A 27,517-nucleotide genomic window follows, 5' to 3' on the forward strand; every position below is an offset into this window, starting at 1 on the left:
GTACATATAACCCTTGCTCATACTCTGAAGGGTTGTCAATAGTAAGGTACAGAACTATGCATCCCTCCTTGGGGCAGTGAGTGGCAGTGACAGGGAGTATTGAATCTGGAAGGCCACTCTGACCCTTAAAATGGGCTTTGGACAGGGTCATGCGACTTAATAGGCTTATTCCCCATTTGTCCCTTCGCTGTAGGGCCTGGGCTGGTTGATGTCTCCAGTCACTTTCACCAGTGTGCCACCCAACAAGAGACTAATCCTCCCAGTTTGAACCTTCCCCTATTTCAGCAGTAGTGACACAGATGAATTGTGTATTAAACCTGATATGAAACTGTGCCATGGGGCCTGGACATTCTTATTGTGAGACAGTAGTCAAATTGATATGTTACTTTTGGGGTGGAGACATTATACCAGAAAGTCAGTATGCCCTTCTCATGAGTGACTACCCCTTGGTGACTGACTACCCCTTGAGCTAGGAAAAAGGATAAGTGCCAGATGGATGAAGAGTGGCAGCCGCTACTGGACTCTGGATCCGGCATCTCCTTGCAGTGGAAAGCGAGGACCCATGGACTGCTGCGATAGTTGACAGGACTTGGAACAGGCTGTCATCTCTAGGTTCAAGGGTACGTCTGTTGAACCTCTTGGTGATGAGGACTCAGTCACCGGGCAGGATCTGGTGGGCTCCTATGTCCTCAGGATCTGGGATGGATGAAAAGACTCGAAAATGCATTTTAGTCACATGTTTTTAAACTTAGTCTACATATAGGCAATTATACTTGTGCGTGTATGTGACCCAAGGGAAAGACTAAACTCTTATGCTATGACTTCCCTGTTTCCTGTATAGCATCAAGTATGTAGAGTTTTGTTCGAGGCCTTAAATTTTCCTTGTTCATCCTTAGGCGTATTTCATCCTGTATAACTTCATCTTCGGTCCATTTCTTCTTTTCTTCCTTGGATACTTGTTTCTGGAGTGTTATTCCTTTTCCTCTGTTTCCGTGTCAACCGGTATTACTGCTGCTTCTTTTGCTGTTACTTCAGCTAGTCTGTTGCCCACTGCTTCCCTTGAAGTGTCTCCAGTGTGTGTGCTTTTACTTTTACCACCGCAACTCTTCCTGGCATCAACAAGGACTCCATTAATTCTTGTATGGCTTTGTGGTGTCAGACTGGCGTTCCGTTAGCCGTGATGAAGCCTCTTTCCCTCCAGATTGATCTTGACAGCTTCATGTTGAGTGGACCTCTCGTATGCTTCTGTCAAGGCGCGCAGTCCTGCCTTTGGATGTAGGCAGTGGTTTTGCTGGCAGCAAGTTACTTCTGTGGCTACTGCTATACCAGTGTGCGAACGGCCTTCTTGGTCTGCATACCTTGGTCTAGCCACAAAGAGCATCAGGTCAGGATCTTCCAGGTGTTCTCTTGCCTCATGACAGCAAGACAATCGCGTTCAGCCATTTCAGAGTCGACTACCTCTTCCACTAATGTGTCAGAGATGTGGTTTTCATCCTCCATCTTCCTCCCCCCTTTGGCAGAGGTAGAAGAGTAGCTGGATTATGGACAGCACATCTGGAGATGGTGACGTTGTCCGGGAGCAGAGTAGGGCATTGCAGACAGAAATATCAGAAGCTTTATCCAGCACAGGTGGGTTGCAAACACTGTTCTCATGCAGGTTTGGACTTCACGAGTCACTTGGTCAGGTTTTGGAGAGTAGAAGCCAGGAGGGCATTGTCTTCCTCCGTGAAGCTGTGTTAGGACTCCATTTACATGGTCAGGCTTCTTCATGACAAACAGACAAAACAGTTCAGTATAGCGTGGCAGTCCTAGAGCTGTGAAAATGTGATTGCAATTTAGCATATAAAACACACCGATACCTTCTTTGGTTAACCTTAAAATAGTTATAAAAAAGGTTGCATGTGTAGAAGAGCAGTATTGTCTTGGCTGTCTTCAGTCAGGGTCGGAGGTCATCCATATGTATTGTAAAAAAAAAAGTGGCTGTGGGATGTATCCTCTTCCAGGGCTCCAGGACCGTGGTCATGGCTCGGGTGAACATAGAGAGGCTATACTGTGCCCCTTGAGGCATCATAGTCCAAATATATTGCTGGCCCTCGTGTGAAAACAAGCAGGTACTGGCTTGCAGCATGTAGAAATAAACTGAAGAAAGCATTGGCCAGGTCAATCACCGTGAACCATAGAAAAATAAATAGAATTGATAAAAACAAAACATAGTGTGTGGGTTTGGTACCATAGATGTGTTCAGTACAATAACTTCATTGACAGCACATAAGTCATGTATTATCCATAACTTCATAGAAATAATTGCAAATTATGAAATGGAGGGTAAATATTGCAATTTCCTTGGCAGCTGGGCTACTGGCTTCTGCCCCACCTTTACAAACTGGATTTTCAGCCTGCCAATATTGAGTCTGGGATCAGTGCCATTAGTTCAACGCCCACATGATCTACAGATGTGTCCTGTAAAAAAAAGAAAAGACTACATACTTCTTCAGCAAGTAGATCAATGTCCCTGATCAATCTTCTGATTGCATCGGGACCCACCAGGAATTTGAGAGGAGTATCCTCAACCTCTGTCTGGGTGAGAGATGTTGTTTCTCTATTGTATTTTTGTGGGGGGGGGGGGCTGCAAGAGAATACGTACTTTCATGGGTTGTGGACTCAGTATGCCATTACCCTATTAAAATCTGGAGCTCGGTATTGGTGGGTGTCAAGCTTCTTCCAAATGGGGACTAATTTGCATTTCAAATCTGAGATCCAGAAACTTTTTGTTACATTGGTGGAAGAAATTATCCACAGGTTCTCCTTTTCCCTGCATATTTCCAGGAGTCCTTGTGTGGAGTAGATTGTGTACAAAAGAATGAGCTTTGAGGCTTAAAAGATGATGATGATGATGATGATGATGATGATGATGATGATGATGATGATGATGATAATTATGTCCCCTCACCATATAACGATAAATACTGTAGATTATCAGTCTGAGCTATTTATTTCCTGTCTCCTCCGGTTCTGTTTAATTATATACCTCCATGTCATATTCATCTTTTTCTTCATTATTCTTTTCATAAATTACATTAATTAATAAAACTATAATGGATGCTGGACAGGATGTAGCACAAGACGTGCCGTCTATATAAATAGTTGGAAAGAAGGTACGGCTCTTTGGGTTGGTCATCTGACAGTCAGAACAAGTCTCACGATGTTCTGCATTCTGCGTTTGACAGCTGGCACACGTCCAGTCATCTGGAATGTATATAGAAGTATAAATGAATGTAATGCAGATATTGCAACTGACATCTTCCTGTGTAAATATTTGTTTTGCACAAAATTCAGCAATCTTGTTATATTCCTCTCCTCATCCCTTTTTTCCTAACTTCCTCTGCCATCTTATAAAATGCTTCAGGGTCCTGTAACACCTCATAATACCTGAGGCTGGGACGCTGCTCTCCACTCATTAACACATTCTTCTATTCCTTCTTATCTAATGCTCCTCCCCTCGGGATCGGAGGGTTTCTTAACGTACATTTTCTTTCTCACTCCACTATGGGTCATATCTGTCTTATAGATATTGACTGACTGCTCCCACCCATTCTATCATCTGAATTCTGAGTATATCTGAAAAACATTTGTATGTGTGCGTCTTGAAACAAATTCTCACGGGGTTATGAACAGTGGGATATGTGACTGTAAAAGCTGTATGTACTCCTTATGTCCGAGTAAAGGGGTCTTCAGTGAACATAGTGATGTCTAGCTATCTTGAACACAGTAATATAGGGAATTAACCAACAACTAACACCAGAGTATTTCACAAATCTTGTGTATCCAGAAACTGCGTAGTATAAAAATACCTTATAAATTGTTAAAATTTCTGTTTCCTCAAAACTTTCGCTCTAAAACATTTCAAAGAAAACATCTCATAGAGAAATGTAGTGACATTAGTAAAACAATAACTAAAAAGTAACAATAGACCTCGGATCTCACAGAGATATCTTTACAAATCAAGCAATTACCATTCAAGTAATTCTCTTTCTACCTGAACCAACTAACCTTATAATTATAGTATACAGAACAAAACTAGTTTATCCAATTCTCTAATTTCACAACATATATATGTATACACACATAGAATGCATTCAAAAATTTTAACCACATGCTAGTACGCCTCCTGCAAATTATACACACTACAAAAGACAATGAATTTAAAACTGGTACTGACATGAAATACTGCGAATCCTTGACACCAAAACAATTCGCAATTTACCTATCCATAGGCCAGCCTGATTTGTAGAGGTGAAAAATCTACACCTGGGCAAACCATACTTTTCAGGGAGAGAGCAATCACTCAGTCACATCAACACGGTAATTGAAATTACCCTTCCACCCATATAACTTATGAACCTATGCTGCAGCTAAAACACCATCATCTTAGCCAGATGATGTCCGGTGGGAAACCCGCAAGAAGTCACCAACCACTTAGAGGTTGGAAAATCACTGAGAGTAATCAAGCCCCTACTCCCACTTGCCCACTGGGAGAGACACAGTTCAGACTTCTGTGATCATCGGTCAAGCCGAGAGCAGGACCGGAACCAGAGTGACAGTGAATTTGCTCAGTACGTCTCCCTATCTATATTTTTTTCCTTTTCAGGCTGGCTGAGGTAACAATCACGTATGCAAACAACCAAAACAGCAAAGTAGACAGGCAAAGCAGATAAGGCAGACAATTAAACTTTTAGATTACCGTAATTATAAATATGCTTGAAGGGATATATATGTATACTATAAAACAACTTATTACACTCTATATTTTATATCCTCCGGACTGAATACAGATAATGTAGCGGGATTGTTAAACACTTTGCATTCAGGAAATGCAGCTGAAATAGCAGTCTAACCAGTATGGCAGTATATTCAATATGAGAGCTGCGGACAGGCGTGTCTCAACAATGCATCAATACTTCAAACATAAAAAAAAACTATTATGAATGTATTCCTTATCCCTTTCACTGTTCTTTTGTTACCAAGGCAACTAGGGCTGGGCTTTTTGTCACTTTAGGTATAGTAAATAGTGTAATCACCTCTAGATAGGTGGTTGATATTTCAGCAGAGGGGGGAAAATTTAGTAATCACCTCTTTCCTTAAAAACTACCGTGTCATTCACGTCACCGGGCCCAGTTTATACTGTGGGCGTATGGCCGGACGTGAGCACCTATATGTGTGTGTATATATATATATATATATATACCTATAACTTCTTCGACCTTCTAAGGTCGGAACCAGGGTGATAACCCAGTGTGAACACCCCCTTTGTACTCTGCTCTGTTTTCTTTCTAGTAGCGCTAGTGCAGTATGAAATAGTTTTTATCAGATACTTGACAGATTCTAGACACACCCTCTGAATTGGTTAGACCGGACAATACACACAGACAATTAAGGAATTATATACCTGACCGGGTCCGTAGGCTCAGGACTTTCAAACGTGGTCAGTTTAAGGGTTCAGAGAAGACAGCCAACTATCTCCTCCCAGCCGGACGTGAATACAGAAGGGTAGGTAAGATGATATATTTTCTCACCAGGTCTCGAGCTGCAGTCTCGTCCCGCTGGAAAGACGTCCATCCTGGGGGGAGATTTTGTTGCGGCTGTGATCATCTGGTATCGTCCTGAGCCCCACTGTTTGAGCGCCAACTGTTGATTCTGCCGCACTAGGGTGTGGCCCGTCTTAATTGTCTGTGGCCAAATTGGATCTTTGGTAGAGATTTTACGTGCACGGAGAAAAGAATACACAAGACAAGGTGTATCGTGTCAATATGATTCTTCTCTGTCTTTAATCCAAAAATGAACAGCTTTTATACAGAGTTTGTGTTATTACATCATGGGTACATTTCTAAGTTAGTATTTACCGTTCCCATGCCGCTACATATCACTATGTACGTTTCTGAGTTACTGTTTACTGTTCTCATATGCTACATAATCACCGTGTACATAAGTATTGTTCTTTAGCCCGATCCACCCGATCCACCCAGTATTGCGGTATTATATGAAGCCTAGGTGGGTCATGCACAGAAATAATTCAGCAGAAAGCCAGAAGTATCTTAAAGCAACATGATCCTAATATTCTACAAAGCCACTATATAGTGGTACAGTTGTGATTCTTGTATATATTCATGTGCCATATATTCTCCCCTTAACAGTTGGTCACTTTTTTTCCCGATTTCAGTTTAGTATCACTTTCCGTCCGGTTTCTAAGAACATCAAGGCTTATGCCTTGTCCCGTAGTTTAGAGCCTTGTCTCCCCCCGATCCGCCATCCTCCATTCTTCTTCCCAGAGTGGTGGTAGCAGAGATCTCATCTGAGTTGGAATGAGAGATTGTGGGGGCTCAGTCTTTAGCTCCTGCCTCCAAGCCAGGAAATAAACTGTTTGTACTTGTCCAATTTCGGGATAAACCTCCTTCAGGAGTTCCATGAGGCCAGTCTGAGTACCCATCCAGGGATCGAGGCTACACAGGAGGCGGTGGCAAGGGTTTTCTGGTGGACCTCTCTAAGTTCTGATGTCAAAAAATTCATTTCTGCCTGTGGGGTTTGTGCCCGTTCCAAGAGTTCTCATGGCCGGTCGGCGGGGGAATTGATGCCTTTACTGGTTCCTGAGAGGCCTTGGACTCACCTGTCCATGGAATAAATTACCGGTCTCCCTTCATCCAGGGGTAATACTGTGATATGTATTGTGATGGACAGGTTTTCCAAACAAGCTCACTTTATCCCTTTGGCATCTTTACCCTCAGCAGAGACATTGTCCAGGTTGTTCGTGCAGCATGTGGTCCGATTGCATGGGGTACCCCTGAAAGTTGTGTCTGACAGAGGTGTGCAGTTTGTGGCCAAGTTATGGAGGGCGTTCTGTAAGAAATTGTCTATTTCTTTGCCGTTTTCTTCCGCATACCATCTGGAAAGTAATGGGCAAACAGAACGCACCAATCAATCCTTGGAACAGATTCTTAGGTGTTTGACCTCTGTTAGAAAAGATGACTGGTATGACGCTTTACCATTGGCTGAAGTCACCTTCAACAACCGAGTATGTCAGTCCACTAGTATGTTTTTTTTTTTTTTTAATCGTAGAGTTGGAAGGGACCTCCTGGGCCATCTGGTCCAACCCCCCATTCCTGGTAAATTATAGCTTAAGTCTTCATTTTGGGGAATGCTCACGGTTAGATTCTGGTTGTCCGGGGGCAGAGGGGTCTGTTCAGCGGTTGAAGGATCTGTGGGCTGAGGTGCGGCGTAATATTTCCAGAGCCCAGGGGAGGTATAAGCTGTTTGCCGATAGAAAGAGAGCACCGGGTCACATGTTTTAGTTGGGGAAGAAGGTTTGGTTCGCCACTCGGAATATCAGTCTGAAGGTCCCTTCGGCCAAATTGGGTCCAAAATTCATCGGGGCGTATGAGATTAATGAGATAATCAATCCGGTAGCCTATAGGTTGCGTTTTCCAGCCTCATTTAGTTTGTTCAATGTGTATCATAGATCCATGTTAAAACCGTTGGAGTCTGTCAAAGAGAGTTCAGGGTCAGTGCCCGCTCCGTTGTTGGTAGAGGGTCATGGCGAATATATGGTTGCGCACATCATCGATTCTCGGCTGGTGCGCCTGTTATGACTGAGTAACCGTAGGAGGCAAAAACAGAATTACTAGCTAAGTCCAGAAACCCAGAGAAGTTGGCAGCTATCGGATTGCAGACCCCTGAATCTAACAACAACTAGCAGTAGCCGTGGGGGGTTCCTACGGTGCCCTAGACCCCTCGATCACAGCCGGAGGACTACATAGCCTAAAGACAGAAAAGGGAAATCTAAACTGCCCCAGAGCAGACCCCCAAAGCAGAAGGCAGCCCCCCAACATATAATGACGGTGAAGCGAGATGGAAAAACACATACACAGACAGAAAGATAGGCTGAGCAAATGTTGGGGCCCAAGCTAACTAAATAGGATAGGACAGGACAGCTGCTGTCTGCAATCCGCCAAAACCCTTTAAAAAACAGAGCCAACAGACTGATAGGGAAAAAAACCCTGAAGACGCTATGCTTCAAAGACTATATCAGTGCTCTGGAAATATCTGAAGACAGAGCAAAAAGGAATTCAGCTCACCCAGCAGGGAGAGGCAGAAATCCAGACCAAACAGGGCAAAACCAAACAAAACACAAATGCAAAAAGTAGAGCAGAAAAACTTAGCTTTCAGAGGAGCAGGAATCAGACTGGTCTCCAAGAATCCCAGAGAGGAATAACCCGCGAGGCAGACGGGCGGCGGCTGACTTATATCCAGTCAGCGATCCCAGGCAGCCAGTCATCATGATTCTGCTCAGGTGTTTTGTAATCAGCCTCACTACCTTCCTTCACCAGGAGAGGGATTTCATCAGACCTCAATGGTGAAGGGGAAAACGAACTCGCAACAGTACCCCCCCCTTGAGGAGGGGTCACCGAACCCTCATTCACGCTACCAGGGCGATCAGGGTGAGCCCGATGAAAGGCACGCACCAATCTTTTGGCATGAATATCAGAGGCAGAGACCCAGGAATTATCCTCCTGACCATAACCCTTCCACTTAACCAAATACTGGAGTCTCCGTCTAGCCAGACGGGAATCCAGTATCTTCTCTACCTCATATTCCATGTTACCTTCAACTAATACAGGGTCCGGAGGTGCCACCCCAGGAACAACTGGTTCAACAAACCTCTTCAACAAGGACTTATGAAACACATTATGAATTTTAAATGTGACAGGAAGAGCCAAACGAAAAGAGACCGGATTAATAATCTCCAAAATTTTGTAAGGTCCAATAAATCTAGGCTTAAACTTAGGAGAAGCCACCTTCATAGCGATATTTTTTGATGATAACCAAACCATATCACCAACCTTAAATTGGGGACCGATGGTCCTATGTCGGTTGGAAAACCGCTGGGCCTTTTCCTGGGAGAGAGATCTTATCCACCACTTGGTCCCAGATCTGGTGCATTCTCTCCACCACAGTGTCAACACCTGGGCAGGCAGAAGGCTCCACCTGCCCTGAAGAAAATCGAGGATGAAACCCAAAGTTACAAAAAAAAGGTGACATCAAAGTGGCAGAACTAGCTCTATTATTTAGAGCAAATTCGGCCAAGGGCAAAAATGAAACCCAATCATCCTGATCAGCGGAAATAAAATATCTCAAATACGATTCCAAGGTCTGGTTTGTTCTCTCCGTCTGCCCATTGGTCTGAGGGTGAAAAGCAGAGGAGAAGGAGAACTGAATTCCCAGCTTGGAACAGAAAGTCCTCCAAAATCTAGACACAAATTGAACTCCTCTGTCAGATACAATGTTCTCAGGAATCGCATGCAAGCGAACCACCTGTTGCAAAAACAGGGGCACCAACTCAGAGGAAGATGGCAACTTAGGGAGTGGTACAAGATGAACCATCTTAGAGAACCTATCACAAATCACCCAAATAACAGTCATTCTCTGGGAGACAGGCATATCAGAGATGAAATCCAAAGAAATATGGGTCCATGGCCTCCTGGGGACCGGCAAAGGCATCAACAACCCACTAGAGCGAGAACAAGGTTTAGACCGGGAGCAAGTCCCACAGGACTGCACAAAATTCCTGACATCACGAGATAAGGCGGGCCACCAAAAAGACCGACTCACCAGATCTCTAGTACCAAAAATACCTGGATGACCAGCCAATGCAGAGCAATGAACTTCAGACATCACTCTCTTCTTCCACTGGTCAGGAACATACAACTTTCCACTGGGACAACGCTCAGGTTTGTCCTCCTGGAACTCTTCCAGAGCACGTCTCAGATCGGGCGAGTTGGCAGAAAGAACTACCCCTTCGCCTAAGATGGTAGCAGGCTTGGTCACTACAGGAGAATCAGCAAGGAAGCTCCTAGAGAGGGCGTCTGCCTTGACATTCTTAGTGCCAGGAAGAAAAGAGACCACAAAATCAAAACGTGTAAAAAACAAGGCCCACCTAGCCTGTCTAGGATTCAAGCGTTTGGCTGATTCCAGGTAAATCAAATTCTTGTGGTCAGTGAGGACCACAACTTGGTGTTTAGCTCCCTCCAACCAATGTCTCCACTCCTCAAATGCCCATTTCATGGCTAACAGTTCCCGATTCCCCACATCATAGTTACGTTCAGATGGAGAGAACTTTCGGGAAAAGAAAGCACAGGGATTCATCTTAGATGTTACAGGATCCTTTTGGGACAAAACCGCTCCAGCACCAATCTCAGAAGCGTCCACCTCTACCTGGAACGGGAGTGAGACATCAGGTTGCCGCAAAACCGGGGCAGAAGTGAATCTTCGCTTCAGCTCCTGGAAGGAAGAAACAGCCTCCGGAGACCAATTCAACACATCAGCACCCTTTTTAGTCAGATCAGTCAATGGCTTGGCAATACTAGAAAATTTTGCTATAAATTTCCGAAAAAATTAGCAAAACCCAAAACCTTCTGGAGGGCCATCAAAGAAGTGGGCTGAACCCAATCATGAATGGCCTGTACCTTGGCCGGGTCCATTTCAATAGTTGACGAAGACAAAATAAATCCCAAAAAAGAAATCCTCTGTACCCCAAAAAGGCATTTCGATCCCTTGACATACAGAGAATTCTCCCTCAAGATCCGGAACACAGTCCGAACATGTTCCACATGAGAATCCCAATCCTTGGAGAAGATCAAAATATCATCCAGATAGATAATCAAAAATGTATCCACAAAGTCACGGAAAATGTCGTTCATGAAGCACTGGAAGACAGAAGGGGCATTAGTGAGCCCAAAAGGCATCACCAGGTACTCAAAATGTCCCTCCGGAGTATTAAACGCCGTCTTCCATTCATCCCCATGCTTAATGCGGATAAGATTATACGCCCCCTGAGGTCAAGCTTGGTAAACCAGCAAGCACCTTTAACTCTGGAGAATAGATCCGAAATCAGGGGTAACGGATACTGATATTTAATAGTAATTTTGTTGAGGGCACGATAATCAATACAAGGCCTTAATGAACCATCCTTTTTGCCCACGAAAAAAAACCGGCACCTAAGGGCGAAGAGGATGGTCTAATATGACCCTTCTCCAACGCCTCCTTAATATAGGATCGCATAGCCTCGTTCTCGGGTACAGATAAATTGAAGAGCCGACCCTTAGGAAATTTACACCCCGGACTCAGTTCAATAGCACAGTCATAACTCCTATGAGGAGGCAAAGACGCAGACTCATTCTCACTAAATACATCATAAAAGTCCGCCAAATAGTCAGGAACATCATGCGACTGAGGAGAGGTGGAAAAAACCGGAGCCTCACTAAGGGCACACCGACAACCCCAGCTCACCACAGACACAGATTTCCAATCCAAAACTGGGTTATGAGTTTGCAACCAGGGAAACCCCAGAACAATAGTATCATGCAAATTATGTAACACCAAAAACCTGCCGTTTTCTTGATGGTCTGGGGCGACCCGCATTACCACCTGGGTCCAAAACTGAGGTCTATCTTTCGCCAAAGGAGTGGCATCAATCCCGCTCAAAGGGATAGGCGTCCGCAGAGGTGTCATAGGAAATCCACAACGTTTAGCGAAATCCAAGTCCATCAAATTCAGAGCTGCTCCCGAATCCACAAAAGCCTTGGCGGAAAATGTGGACAGGGAGCAGATCAGAGTAATTGCCAGAAGAAACTTAGGTTGAACACCACCCACAGAAAACGTGTACAAAACGTCTCTCACGTTTAGGACAGACAGAAATAATATGCGAGGCATCTCCACAGAAAAAACACAGTTTATTACGCCTTCTGAACTCCTGACGTTGCTCCCTGGACAAAACTCTATCACATTGCATAGGTTCCGACACTTCTTCAACAGGTGGCCACACCTCCCGTGCAATCCTGCGTTCACGTAAACGCCGATCAACCTGAATGGCTAATGACATAGAATCGTCAAGACCAGAGGGAACAGGAAATCCCACCATAGTATCTTTTACGGCTTCTGACAACCCTTTCCGAAAGAGAGCTGCCAAGGCATTATCATTCCAGGTAGTAAGGACCGCCCACTTTCGGAATTTTTGACAATATAATTCTGCGGAATCTTGACCCTGGCTCAGTGCCAACAGGGTCTTTTCAGCCTGATCAATAGCATTAGGTTCGTCATACAACAACCCCAAGGCTTGAAAAAATGCGTTCACACTAGTCAGAATAGGATCATTTGGTTTCAAAGAAAACGTCCAATCCTGGGGATCGCCACGCAACACGAGATGACAATTTTAACCTGCTGCGCGGAGCTCCCTGACGATTTAGGCTTCAAGGCAAAAAATAATTTTCAATTATTTTTGAAATTCAGAAATTTAGACCGATCCCCAAAAAACACATCCGGAGTAGGGATCTTTGGTTCAGCAGCATGTGAATGAGCAAGGTAGGGGGAAATTCCCCGCACTTCCGCAGCAAGCTGCTCCACACGATCAGACAATTGCTTTATCTCCATTGAGAGAAAAAAAAAATCCACCTACAGCCTCAGAGATATAGAGGAAAAAATATACACACCTTTTTTTTTTTTTTACAATTCTTTCCTGCTATTGAGTACGCTAGGATCAGCGGTATGGCGGGTTATTCTGTTATGACTGAGTAACCGTAGGAGGCAAAAACAGAATTACTAGCTAAGTCCAGAAACCCAGAGAAGTTGGCAGCTATCGGATTGCAGACCCCTGAATCTAACAACAACTAGCAGTAGCCGTGGGGGGTTCCTACGGTGCCCTAGACCCCTCGATCACAGCCGGAGGACTACATAGCCTAAAGACAGAAAAGGGAAATCTAAACTGCCCCAGAGCAGACCCCCAAAGCAGAAGGCAGCCCCCAACATATGACGGTGAAGCGAGATGGAAAAACACATACACAGACAGAAAGATAGGCTGAGCAAATGTTGGGGCCCAAGCTAACTAAATAGGATAGGACAGGACAGCTGCTGTCTGCAATCCGCCAAAACCCTTTCAAAAACAGAGCCAACAGACTGATAGGGACAAAAACCCTGAAGACGCTAGGCTTCAAAGACTATATCAGTGCTCTGGAAATATCTGAAGACAGAGCAAAAAGGAATTCAGCTCACCCAGCAGGGAGAGGCAGAAATCCAGACCAAACAGGGCAAAACCAAACAAAACACAAATGCAAAAAGTAGAGCAGAAAAACTTAGCTTTCAGAGGAGCAGGAATCAGACTGGTCTCCAAGAATCCCAGAGAGGAATAACCCGCGAGGCAGACGGGCGGCGGCTGACTTATATCCAGTCAGCGATCCCAGGCAGCCAGTCATCATGATTCTGCTCAGGTGTTTTGTAATCAGCCTCACTACCTTCCTTCACCAGGAGAGGGATTTCATCAGACCTCAATGGTGAAGGGGAAAACGAACTCACAACATGCGACGATGTTTGCAGTACCTGGTGCACTGGAAGGGGTATGAGCCGAAGGATCGCTCGTGGGTTCCTGCTCGCTTGGTGCACGCTGACCATCTAGTTCTAGCTTTTCTTGCCACATATCCGGGGAAGCCTGGAGGTCCAGTGGTCACCTCTTGAGAGGGGGGTACTGTCATGATCCTGTGGTGAAGTTTGACCTGGAGCTTCAGGGGTTAACTCTGTGGCCTCATTTTGGGCATGGGGAGGGTTTTTATAGCCACTGTGGATCTCCATCCTTGTCAGTTATACCTTAGCCCTCGGCTTAGTTAAGTGACCCCTGTGCGTTTGTGTTAGTGCTGTGTGCCTGCTTTTCTGCCTGATTACCTGTTTTTGACCCGGTCTGTTGCCTGTTGTGTTCTTGCCTGCTGATTCGGTACTGTGTGTCTGTTCTCCTGGTTTCTGACTTTGGCTACGTCTCTGGTTATTCTCCTGTCTACACCCCTGGTACTTCTGCTGTCCATACGGTTTGACCCTTAGCCTGTCCCTGACATCCCTCCTGTCTAGCGCTCATCGGTGCTTCTCTTTGAGCTATACCTGCTGGTAGGATCTTTATTTCGAGCCGGCATCTCTCTCTGCTTCTGCTCCCTCTGTGAGACCTGTCGCCGGCTCCACTCCTTGGCAGTCACGTGCTTCAGGTTCTGTTTGTCTGAATCACGCATCTCCACTGCTGCAACCCCACTCCACAGGTATCTTTGAGCATAGTTTGTTCTACTCAGGACACACGCACTGGCTCAGTGAGCAAGTGCAGTGCTTTGTTCCTGACAGGTTTCCTCCAGTATTTGTAACACCTTACTAAAAGTGTCCCATTCCCGAGGGGTCGTAGCATGACAGAATCCTTGTCCTCTCCATCTAAAGCCATCATAGCAACCTCTGCTTCTAATGCAGGGGTCATGGGGTGCATTCTCATCATCCCCCTGATTCGCTGACTTGTGCGGGGTCCTGTATCTGGATTCGTCGTGCGGAGTGAAGAGTAGTCTGTGACACTGCTAGAACCGTAACTTCGCTTGGCAATAACCCGTGGGTGAGGAAGGACACAGTTCTATAATAGTCACCCGGTCTGTCTTAGGCGGCACGCGCGCAGCTAAAACCGACCCAGACCGTTTTGGCATCTTCGGTTGCTGGAGCCAATGGGCATACAGCAAGTCGCTGCTCACAGTCACTGTCCTTAGCAGAAGGGGATCTTTAGCGCCGGCCTGCGCTGTCACGTCGCTCAGAGGACGTAGAACCAAACATCCCCTGCTGCGCGCGCTGTCTTCCCGCCAAACCTCTCCTGCGCCCAGGCTTTTTTAGACACGCCCCCTGCTGTCAAGTGAAAAGGTCGGTCCGGGTAGGAAAGCTATCCCCCGGACAACAATGGTGACAGCCCCGACAGTTCCGGAACCAGCACAAGAGAGGTACCTACGGTCCGGTGCTTGTTCTTTCACTGCCAAACAACCTTCAGACTCCCAGTCTGAAAAACATGAAATCTCAAGAAAAAAATCACATTTATTACAAATTATCAGACAATTTGGAAGGAAATTATGGAGATATTAACTCCTTTTTGAAAAAAATGTATGACCAGTAAGGTCAAAAACATCAATAGTATTATCGAGGAGCCTTACATGACTAAGAATATAGGATATAAATCTAAACCTTTATTAAAGTCTTGATAAAAGACACTTGAGTTGAGCGAAACGGGTCGACAAATTTCAAAAGTCGCCGACTTTTGGCAAAGTCGGGTTTCATGAATCGAAACCCGACCCTAGGATGAGGTCGGCCACGAGGTCGGCGACTTAGGCGCCAAAGTCGCGTTTCAAAAGCTTGTTTTGCGCTCTTTTTCAGCCAATCAGGATCCACAGACACTGTGGGCAACGTGATGACATAGGCAGGGGTCACCACCATCTTGGAGAAGGGCATGCAAGTGATTTGCTTGCTTTGTGGGGCGTCACAGGGGGTATAAAAGGGCGGGGGCGCCGACCGCCATGTTACTCATGCTGATCTCAGAATAGGGAGAGCTGCTGCTGAGGAAGATTCTGTAGGGAGAGCGTTAGGCAGGGAAGAAGATACCAAAAACTGATTCTGCTGCTAGCGATTTTGCCTGTACAACACACCAGTCACTGTGCAGTGCAAGGGGAGGCTATATCTTGGTGCATCAGCTCTGTTGGTTATTAGGCTGCCTTTTAAGGCTACCTGGTAGCTGCATTGCTGTGTGCACACTGCTGAGCAAACTGCTTTTTGCAAAGCAATCCAGATTTTATTGTTTTGTCCTGCTGAGGTACTGAGCGTGCATTTTTCACACCATACAGCGGTGCACACTCCTCACACAGTACCGTGTAACGGCTGTTATCACAGCCACAGTGAAGCTATCTGTGTGTCACTCTGAGAATAAGTCAAGGACATGTTCCGTTCTTACAGACCTGCACCTTCTAGTTTTGTCTCGCTTTCAAACAGTTAAATATATTTGCTGTTTGATCACATTCAAAACTATAGAGAGACAGCGTGTGTCAGTCCGTATACTTAAAAAACACGGAGCTTGACAATTTTACGTACACCGGACAGCCGTGTATGTGCACGCTCCTCTCAGTACCGTGTAATGGTTGTTATCACGGCCACAGTGAAGCTATCTGTGTGTCATTCTGTGAGAATAAGTCGAGGACATGTTCCGTTCTTACAGACCTGCACCTTCTAGTTTTGTCTAGCTTTCAAACAGTTAAATATATTTGCTGTTTGATCACATTCAAAACTATAGAGAGACAGCGTGTGTCAGTCCGTATACTTAAAAAACATCTGTGTGTGTCACTGTGGAAGGATAAGTGGAGGACTTGTTCCGTTCTTACAGACCTACACTCTAGGGAGATTCCTATTCTGCCCAATTCTATATACACCTTGTAGTTTGTGATACACTAGCCAATTTCTGCCTGTGACATAGCGCTCTGATATTCAGTGGGCCTCACACAATCCATAAGTGTCCAGTGTCCACAAGTGTGTGCAGAACTTCAAAATATCCCCTGTCCTATAGACACTTTTTTCACACCTGTGCCATCGAGCCTGTGACATAGCGCTCTGATATTCAGTGGGCCTCACACAATCCATAAGTGTCCAGTGTCCACAAGTGTGTGCAGAACTTCAAAATCTCCCCTGTCCTATAGACACTTTTTTCACACCTGTGCCATCGAGCCTGTGACATAGCGCTGCGATATTCAGTGAGCCTCACACAATCCATAAGTGTCCAGTGTCCACAAGTGTGTGCAGAACTTCAAAATCTCCCCTGTCCTATAGACACCTTGTACCTTGTTTTACATTACTATATAGTTTGTTGGATTTTGTCTACATTTCTACCAAAAATGAGGAAGGCTGGTGGAAGAGGCTGTGGAATTGGGCGGGGGTTGGCAGCTGGTAATAATGGTGTTGGTGGTGGATCTGATGGTAGTGGCAAAAGCAAAATAGGACCAAATGCAGGAGGTGTTGAGCCTGCGTCATCGTCTGGCTCCACAAGGCCTCGAAGGCTTACTTTTCTAGGAGTTGGCAAACCGCTTTTAAAGCCAGAGCTGCAGGAAAAAGTTTTGGCTTACATTGCTGACTCAGCCTCCAGCTCTATCGCCTCCTCTTCTGAAGTTGTAAAAAGTAAAAGCACTGAGTCGTCATTGGAGGCTCATGTTCATGAACCACACCTTTCCTTGTGTCCTTCACACCAACCAAGATTGAAGGATGAAGCAGGCCGTACTACTGATTACTCCATGGAGCTTTTTTCACATACCATGCCTGGATTATCAAGTGAAATGGTGAATTACCCAGGCCAAGATGAATCTGACATGGAGTGCACTGATGCACAGCCACTGATAGATGATTCTGCTGGTACATTCACTCAGAGCACTACATTGTCCTCACAGTGTAAAGAGCCAGATTCTAACCCTGATGAGACTCAGGTGCCCCTTCCCGCACACTATACCACCATACACTGTGACACAGAGGAAGGTGCACATGACATTGAAGAGGAGGTGATGGAGGACCCAGTTGTTGACCCAGATTGGCATCCATTGGGGGAAGAGGGTGCTGCTTCCAATAGCTCAGATGAGGAGCATCCACAGCAGACATCGACATCGCAACAGCTGTTATCTGGCAGGCACGGAGCACTCCAAAGACAGGTTCCAAAAATCAAAAGAGTTGCTGGACAGCTTGTCCAGAGGGTCAAAATATCACAGCGTGCTAGGCCGCAAAATGTCTGCCAAAGTAGGAAGAGTGCAGTGTGGCACTTTTTTGAACAAAATCCTCATGATCAGGCCAAGGTTATCTGTAAGAAGTGCGCAAAGACCTTTAGCCGAGGGAAAAATCTGAAAAATTTGAATACCAGTTGCATGCTTAGACATTTAACCAGCATGCACTTGCAAGCGTGGACACAACACCAAACCTCAAGTACCACATGTGCAACTGATCACAAAGAAGGTAGTCAACAATGCTCCATTGTTTCCCCCACTGTAAGCCCACCGGTCAGCACAGCAGCAAATGTTGAGGTGTCGTTGCAAGGCCACAGCAGTCAGGGAATCCCACTGTTATATCAACGAAATACTGAATCTAGGCCATCAGAAAGAACACCAACTCCATCACCATCATCCACCCTCTCTCAGTCCGCCCTGTCCACCGCTACTTCCACCATATGCAGCTCTCAAGTCCAGCTCACCCTCCCAGACACTATGAGTAGGTCAAGAAAGTACTCAGTCTCTCATCCGCGTACACTGTGTTTGAACGCCCACATTGCCAAACTAATCTCGTTTGAGATGATGCCCTATCGGTTGGTGGAAAGCGCAGCTTTCCGCGAACTCATGGCCTATGCAGTACCACGCTATGACCTACCCAGTCGCCACTTCTTCTCTCGCAAAGCCATCCCAGCCCTCCACCATCATGTGAAAGACCACATTGTCCATGCACTCAAGCAGTCAGTGAGTGGAAAGGTGCACCTCACAACTGATGCATGGTCCAGTCGGCATGGCCAGGGCCGTTACATGTCCATCACTGCGCACTGGGTTAATGTGGTGGATGCAGGGTCCACAGAGGACAGCGGTGGTGGGACAGTGCTGCCTAGCCCACGGTACAGGAAACAGTTGGCTGTAGGCGTTCGACCCTCCTCCTCCTCCAGAAGCGAAAGCTCGTCCACAGAGCGCAGTCGTACGAGCACTCCATCTGCAGCTGCCACTGTTGCACACGAGGTGTCCCCCTATCGAGCAGCTAGTGGAAAGGGTCAGCAGGCTGTGTTGCAGATGATGTGTTTGGGCGACAGACACACCGCCGAGGTGCTGGCCGAGTACTTTCAGCGACAAACTGAGTCATGGCTGGGCAGTGTACATCTTGAGGCAGGCAAGGTAGTTAGTGATAACGGCCGTAATTTTGTGGCAGCCATAGCCCTTTCAAAACTCAGCCACATACCTTGCTTGGCTCACACCTTGAACCTGGTGGTGCAGTGCTTCCTCAAAAATTATCCGGAGTAAACAGCCCTGCTCCAGAAGGTGCGAAGACTGTGCGCGCACATCCGCCGGTCGCCTGTACACTCCACTCGTATGCAGAAGCTGCAGCGATTGCTCCACCTTCCCAACCACCACCTCATTATCGACATTGCAACAAGGTGGAACTCCACCCTGCACATGGTTGAGCGGCTGTGCGAACAAAGGCAGGCCATAATGCATTTGTGGGAGGATACACGGCCAGGCACTTTGAGAGCAGATATGGAGTTGACAGGTGTGCAGTGGTCGAAGCTGAAAGACCTCTTTAAAGTCCTTCAGTGTTTTGAGGAATGCACACGGCTGGTAAGCGCAGACGACGCCATCATAAGCATGAGCATCCCACTTATGCGTCTGCTCATGCAAACTTTGACGCACCTTAAGGAGCAGGCGTCTGCAGCCAATGTTGACGAGGAGGGAATCCTTGATGACATTCAGCCATTGTCTGCTCAGGGACCTCTCCTGGACGAGGTGGAGGAAGAAGAGGAGGAGGAGGATGTTGATGGGGATGATTACTTAGGGGAGGAGGATGCATCTCGTGGGGCAAGTGAAAATGTTGGCATGGCAAGGTCTGGTACAGGGTTTGTGCGTGACTGGAGGGATGTGGATTTGCCAGAAAGTGCTCCTCCAACCAGCACTCGCAGTGCATCATTGACACCGGGAACATTGGCCCACATGTCAGATTATGCCTTGCAGATCCTAAAAAGGGACCCCCGCATTGCCAAAATGATGAACGATGACGACTACTGGTTGGCCAGCATCCTGGATCCACGCTATAAAGGCAAATTACAAAACATCATGCCACAGGAGAACCTTGACCTAATATTGGCTAATAAACAAGCATCTCTGGTAAATCGGTTGCTTGAGGCATTCCCAGCACACAGCAGCGGTGATGGTACTCACACGAGCCGTGCGGGCCGGGGGCAGCTTGGCAGAGTTGTTCGTGGTGCACACAGCAGAAGTGGCGTTGGAGACAGGGGTTTCATGACAATGTTGTGGACTGATTTTTCAAGTACCGCTCACACAACTGGTAATACTGCATCGATGGAAAGTGACAGGAGACAGCAGTTGTCAACTATGGTTACAAACTACTTTTCCTCCCATATCGATGTTCTCCCACACAGGTCATTCCCCTTTGACTATTGGGCCGCAAAACTGGACACCTGGCCTGAATTGGCCCAATATGCCTTACAGGAGCTCGCGTGCCCAGCTGCAAGTGTGCTATCGGAAAGAGTCTTCAGTGCTGCTGGTTCAATACTGACAGAAAAAAGGACCCGTCTGTCGACCCAAAATGTGGATGATCTAACCTTCATTAAAATGAACCATGCATGGGTTTCCAAGGATTTTGTCCCACCTTCCCCTGATGACACATGGGTTGACAGAAACATGGCTTGCTTTGGTCCTCCGCTTCCTGGGACTTGACCAATTTCGCCTTTTGCATCAGCTGAATGTCCAACATCAACATATGCCATTGTATAAACCTCCCTAACTGGACTGCCCCCCCCCCCATGGTCGGGTTCACCAGCTAGCGCACGCAACCGTGCGAGTGCCGTTGCCCTTGACAGGTGGGTAGGTCGACTCTTGGGCGCGGGCACTGGCACAGGGTCCCTCATAGTGCAATCAAGTGTCTCTGACGGTGGTGGTGCACACCCACCATCAGAAACACCGCCGTACTATGAGGGGCCCAGTGCCAGTACCGACGTGGGCCAGCCGTGCTTGGCCAGGGCCCCAGCATTTGCAATCTTTACCTCTCCCTGCTCCTCCGCTGTGTAGTCTGGGCTGTCAAATCCATACTGGGCCTGACACCGTCTGAGCCTGCCTCCTGATGTATAGACATATATTTTTAATGTGTAAACTATGCTATCCATACATGTTATCCGGTGATACGGTACCCTTTCTCACCTTTCTGCAATCACGTGTAATCCATACTGTGCCTGAGAACGGCTGGCGAGCTGTTATGCAAGCTACAGCACCTGTGGTTTGCACACATACGTTTTTCCCTTTTTCAGGAATGACGGTTAGGCCTAATTCCGGAACAGCGGTTGACCTGCACTTACTGGGAAATCATCGTTCGCGGGTAATAATTGTAATCCCAGATCCCCATCACTAACGGTGTTCAGCGGCTTATCTGCACCTGTAAGCGACACCCGCTGGCCCTTTCGGTGTAGCGCGCATGCAGCCACGGACATGTAAGGCATTGACACACCAGTTATTGCCCAATCTCGCGTGCCAGAGCATCGCGTGTCCCTCTAGTAAGCTGGCCGCGGACCGCGTGGGCAGGACGGAGTCTCGTTCGTTAACGGAATTAAGCTTGCAATGCGTGCATCTTTTCGGTTGCTGGATGGTTGAGGTTGCCCGTGTTGAGTCCAATTACGCCGCAGGCTCCACTCCTGGTGGTGCCCTTCTGGACATTCCTTTAAGGTTCAGCTTTGCAACCATACTGCCCACGTCAAACTAAAATTTTGCCTTCATGGATGCTGTTTGGAGGGTCGTGAGTATCATGCCGCCCAATCAGTTAACCTGCTAGAGACATCCTTCGTTCGTTGCTCCCAAGCATGACATCACACTCCCTAGGAGGAAGGTAATGCCACTGTGGCGACCATACTCCTGTGGGCGCCACAAGTGCACTGATGCCCAGCCACTGCTCAATGATTCTGCTGGTACATTGACCCAGACCACTACATTCCTCTCGCACTCTACACAGCCTGAATCTGACCCTGATGAAACTCAGGTTACCCTTCTCATATAATGTTCCACCTTACACGGTGACAAAGAGGAAGCTGCAGATGAAAGTACAGGTTCGGTCCACCTGCCGTCAGACACACCGCCGTACTATGAGGGGCCCTGTGCCAGTGCCGTCGCCAACGAGTGGGCCCCCCCTGCTTGCTCAGGATCACAGCACTTGCAAGGTTGAAATACTTACCTCTCCCTGCTCCACCGCCATGACGTCTTCCGCGTTTCCTGACACTGATATTCTGATCAGAGAGCGCAATGACATCACGTCTGTACGCCCTCTGCCTAAACAGCCAAGTGCAGTGGGATGGAAGATGGGGACGACAAGGAGTTCTGACTAGTACAGGGATTCCATAGCGAGGAGAATTATTTCATTGTTTTCAATGTTGGGACTGCTATTTTTGGGGAGCACTATACTCTGGAGAATGATAGATGGGGCCCACCATACACTGGAACATTCCAAAGGTGGACATCAGACACTGGAGCAGCATGTACAGGGCCCATTATACACTAGAGCATTAGAAATAGGGTCCATTATGTATGGAGCATTATTTGGGCCCATAAGACAGTGGAGCTTCATCCATGGGGACCAACATATACTGTAGCATTATGTGGAGCTCATCATATACAGTTTCAAACATTATATGGGATCAATGATTCTGTAGGGAGAAATAGATGGGCCTCATTACTCTGTATAGCGCACTATGCGGTGGCCATAATACTGTATGGAGTAATATACTGTCCGTTTTTGGAGCTATTGGAGAATTTTAAATGGATATCAGTCATGAGATGTAAAAAGTGAAGTATTTTTCATTGTACTATACCACTATTATTCTGCCGTATCAGAGCATCATGAGTTGTGGTATGTGTTAAAGGGGCGCTCTTTGGCCCAGGGCACATGAAAACCTGGAGCCAGCCCTCCCCCCCGCAACTTTAGCCAAATAACCCCCATTTTTCAATGCGTAGCTTGTATTATGAAGTAAATAAAGGGTGACAAGCTTCAGGAATAAGATTTTATGGTTTTGGCATTCAAATGGGCACTGTAAGTGTGTTTCCTGTCCTCTTCTCACTCCCGACTTTTCTTCCCCATTGACTTACATTGGGTTTCGTGTTTCGGTCTGAACGAAACCAGACTTTTTCCGTTAGTCGGACGATCTCACTCGACCCGACTTTTGAGAAAGTCGGGTTTCGCGAAACCCGACTCGACACGAAAAAAGGCAAAGTCGCTCAACTCTAAAAGACGCCACTACCACACAGAAATACAAATAACCGTGTCACCTACTGGACCCTGCAAATAGGGGTCCTAATATCAAAACTGCCTAGCAGCGGAGGTTGGCACCCTAAACATATACGAGATTGGCGCCCGCGCTCCACGTCGGCTGTACCCTAAATCTCCTAGATAGCCCTGGATAAGTGCAGCAAACAATCATTCATTTAACCAGGAAAGGAACGTATAGGGGTTGCCACAATGATTGCTAGGTAGGCAACAATAGAAGAAAGCGCAAAAAATTATATTAACGCCTTCCACCAAAAAGACATAGTATTAACATCCTGGGAATTTGTCGTCGGTGGTGGAGGGGGCTCAGGAGCTGAGCTCCGTCCACACGAGGCAGATACCAGCTGTATTATATAGCCGCCATCTGTCTCAGTCTAGGACAGCAGCATGTAAATGAAATGCATGGTGGTGCCCACGTGGAGGAGCCCCCATCAGCCCCCTGCAGTGCGATCACTGGGGACCTGTGGGTTACTGTGACAGTCAGGGCTCTGCTGAAGACCACCGCCACTGTCCTAGTCCTGTCACTATCACCCCGTCCTCCTGTGAACCTCAGCCGTAGGCGGACATCTTCACTATGTCCCTCAGGAGCATTGCAGGTGGAGGTCACCGAAGTTTTTCCTCGTTAAAAGTAAATAAAAATAAAAATTCATATTTAGTTTTGCCCCATTTGAATTATGTTTTGTTTATTTATCTCACGATCCTAAAGTGTGAAATGAGCAACAAAGCTTTGTATGTGCTGAATTGGCGTAACTGCCGGGAAACCAAAAAACAAGCCCCCGCTCAGCCCCAGCAACAGAAAAGAAGGTTCTCCTGTTCTCAGAAGGTTCCTACACAAACCTGGAGACATTTCTGGAATATTCTGAATTTTCTTCATCACATAAATAAAAAAGATTCATGTTTGGCATCGCGGTAATGGGATTGTCGTGGACGATCATGATTCCAGATCATATTTACCGTACAATGACAAAATGCCCGACCTAACGCCACATCCACGGGGTCCTCAGCTCTGAATCCACTGACAGCTGGGCTGTCCATTCCCATTATCAGAGGGGCCGTGCCGTGACCCCCGGTACCACCCAGCTGTCTCTATAGTCATACATTATCAGGAGGAACAGCAGAGGAACGGGGCAGCGTAGAGATGTCAGGAGAGAAGCTCCAGAACCAGAGATCAGGCGGGATATAAATATTGTCCGGAGAGCGGACGGCTCCTCTGTGCTCATCTCCTCCGCTCCGCTACAACTTTCCTCCTGACTTTTCCTTCTATCTGTGACGTTTCCATTATTTCTTTCAGAGCTCTGAAATCCGGGTAAAGATCTGAGAAACCTTATTGCTGCCACCATAATGGAAGAAGAAAGTGATGTCCGGGGTGGTGAGCGATGCTCAGAGGACGTCTCTACAAGTAACCGGCCCGGTGAGGAACTACCACTAAATAATACAAAGAAGAGTCATGATTTTCTCATTCACCGGACATAATACACACCTTACCTGCTGCAGAACCTCATAATACACCTCAGCTGCTGCAGAACCTCATCATACACACCTCATCTACTGCGGAACCTCATAATACGCCTCAGCTGCTGCAGAACCTCATCATACACACCTCAGCTGCTGCAGAACCTCATAATACACCTAAGCTGCTGCAGAACCTCATCATACACACCTTATCTGTTGCAGAACCACACAATACACCTCAGCTGCTGCAGAACCTCATAATACACCTCAGCTGCTGCAGAACATCATCATACACACTTCATCTACTGCGGAACCTCATAATACACCTCAGCTGCTGCAGAACCTCATCATACACACCTCAGCTTCTGCAGAACCTCATAATACACCTCAGCTGCTGCAGAACCTCACAATACACAATGGTGCTATATAAATAAATAATAATAATAATACACCTCAGCTCCTGCAGAACCTGATAATATACACCTCAGCTGCTGCAGAACGTCATTATACACACCTCAGCTGCTACAGAACCTCTTAATACACCTCAGCTGCTGCAGGACCTCATTATACACCTCAGCTGCTGCAGAACCTCACAATACACCTCAGATGCTGCAGAACATCATCATGCACACCTCAGCTGCTGCCGAACTTAATAATACGCACTTCAACTCCTGCAGAACCTTATAAAACTTCTCAGCTGCTGCAGAACCTCATAATGTATCTCAGCTGCTGCTGAACCTCATAAGACACACTTCAGCTGCTGCAGAACATCATCATACACACCTCTCCTGCTGCAGAACCTTAGAATGTATCTCAGCTGCTGCAGAACCTAATACACTCTTCAGCTGCTGCAGAACCTGATAATACACACCTCAACTGCTGCAGAACATCAAAATATATTTCAGCTGCTGCAGCACATCATCATACATACCTCAGCTGCTGCAGAACCTGATAATACACACCTCAACTTCTGCAGAATCTCATAATGTGTCTCAGCAGCTGTAGAACATCATCATACACACCTCAGCTGCTGCAGAACATCATCATACACACCTCAGCTGCTGCAGAACCTCATAATATATCTCAGCTGCTGCAGAACATCATCATACACACCTCAGCTGCTGGGGAACCTCATAATATATCTCAGCTGCTGCAGAACATCATCATACACACCTCAGCTGCTGCAGAACATCATCATACACACCTCAGCTGCTGCAGAACATCATCATACACACCTCAGCTGCTGCAGAACCTCATAATATATCTCAGCTGCTGCAGAACATCATCATACACACCTCAGCTGCTGCAGAACATCATACCTCAGCTGCTGCAGAACCTCATAATATATCTCAGCTGCTGCAGAACATCATCATATATACCTCAGCTGCTGCAGAACCTCATAATATATCTCAGCTGCTATCGTTGCCTAACATTGACAGAATGGCTTCTATTTCCGCGTTGATCACTGACGTGTGATGTGCAGAGAGCAGTGACGGCGTGCAACGTATACGGCTTCCAGTGTTGTTTTGCCACAAGAGTAGGGATCTGACAGCCGTGGATGATTTACTCCGACATTGTGACATTTCAGAGGAAACCTACATTTAATATCCGGCTGGGGAAGATGTGACCAGGATGACTAGCCCGAGTGTCCATCCCCAGCGGCTTCTCCCTGCTCTGCTGCCCTACACTGACAGGTGTCCCCTGTGTGCAGTTCTGAAAGTTGACGCTGAGATGCCGAATCCTAAATGTCGTAGAGAAAATGTAAAAATCCATAAAGAAATCTCTGGAGAGGAGACATATCACCGTCACATTGAACATATGAGACTAATTAGAATAGGGGAAGTGAGAGAGAGCTGACACTTCAGCCTTTATTGAAGTAAGGACCTCCTGTGGGGACCAGGTAGTTACAATAGGAATCTGTTCTGGGAACCAGCCACCTAGACTGGAATTTAATTGCACAGAGGTGGAGACGTACACTTCCAATGCAAGAGCTTCCTCTGTTCAAAAGGCTTGTCTGAGACGCAGCCACTGGCCAGTGATGAATATTGAGGTTTGCATCGATCTGATAGTTATGGGAGATATATTTTCGGCATTGTGGTAGAGGGATGCACATAACTCACATCACAGTATGGTCCATTTTCCTACAGAGTACCTTCCTCCGCCAAGCTCTGAGCCATCTCTGTGGCCAGGTTTAGTACTTATTCTTTCGTTATTCCTTTTCATTTTATGCAATTGTATATATATTGTTTTGCTCACATTTTGTATATTTTTATAAACACTGCCTATATTTCCAGATTAAATACCGTATATACTCGTGTATAAGCCAAGATTTTCAGAACATGTTTTTGTGCTGAAAATGCCCCCCTTGGCTTATACACGAGTCATTGTCCAGAAAGCCAGCGGTGGAGGAGGAGGGTAGCGGTGGAGCAGCGGCAGGAGCTGGCTGCTGTGACATCATACTCACCTTCCTCCCTCCCTCGCTGAACTCCTTGCATCTCTGTTGTCCCGGCACGGCAGTTCTTCCTGTGTTCAGCGGTCACGTGGTACCGCTCATTAAGGTAATGAATATGCATGCGTCTTCACTCCCATAGGCGTGGAGCACATATTAATTACTTTAATGAGCGGTACCACGCGACCGCTGAACACAGGAAGTGCTGCCGCGCCGGGACAACGGAGATGCAGGGACGTGCAGCGACAGCGCAAGGAGGACGAGGGAGGATGGAGGAGGACGGAGGTAGCTGAGCGAAACCATGCATACAAGGATGGGATGGGGAAGCCAAGCTATGCATACAAGATGGGACAGGGGATCGGGGAAGCCATACATACAACGAGGGGACTGGGGGAGCCATGCATGCAACAGGAGGGGAGCCAAGCATACAACGGGGGACCCACACAGAGCAGGACTGGACGGGGGGAGCCACACATAGCAGGACAGGGATGAGGGGACAATGCATACCCAGCTCAAGTCAATAAGCTTACCCAGTTTTTCGTGGCAAAATTAGGTGGCTCGACTTGTACTCGGGTCGGCTTATACTCGAGTATATACGGCACATAAAATGTAATAGCTTTGTTCCTTTTCCTCTGTAAACCACACCCTGAAGCCATATGCAACCTATAACGGGCGTCCAATCAGCTTGTATAAATGATTGGT

General features: G+C 46.8%; 1 protein-coding gene across 1 annotated transcript in view; it reads left to right on the forward strand.

Moving 5' to 3' along the window:
• LOC141053964 (uncharacterized) overlaps positions 1-27,517 on the forward strand; it is a 157,353-nt gene that overhangs the window by 81,022 nt on the left and 48,814 nt on the right. The window contains exon 2 of the mRNA XM_073551119.1: positions 24,206-24,325. Within this exon, the coding sequence (XP_073407220.1) occupies positions 24,256-24,325 (70 nt within the window). The 5' untranslated portion in view covers positions 24,206-24,255. The remainder of the gene's footprint in view (positions 1-24,205; positions 24,326-27,517) is intronic.

Source organism: Dendrobates tinctorius, unplaced genomic scaffold (assembly GCF_039654945.1).
Source record: "Dendrobates tinctorius isolate UK_male_01 unplaced genomic scaffold, ASM3965494v1 ptg000173l, whole genome shotgun sequence".
Classification (NCBI taxonomy): Eukaryota; Metazoa; Chordata; class Amphibia; order Anura; family Dendrobatidae; genus Dendrobates; species Dendrobates tinctorius.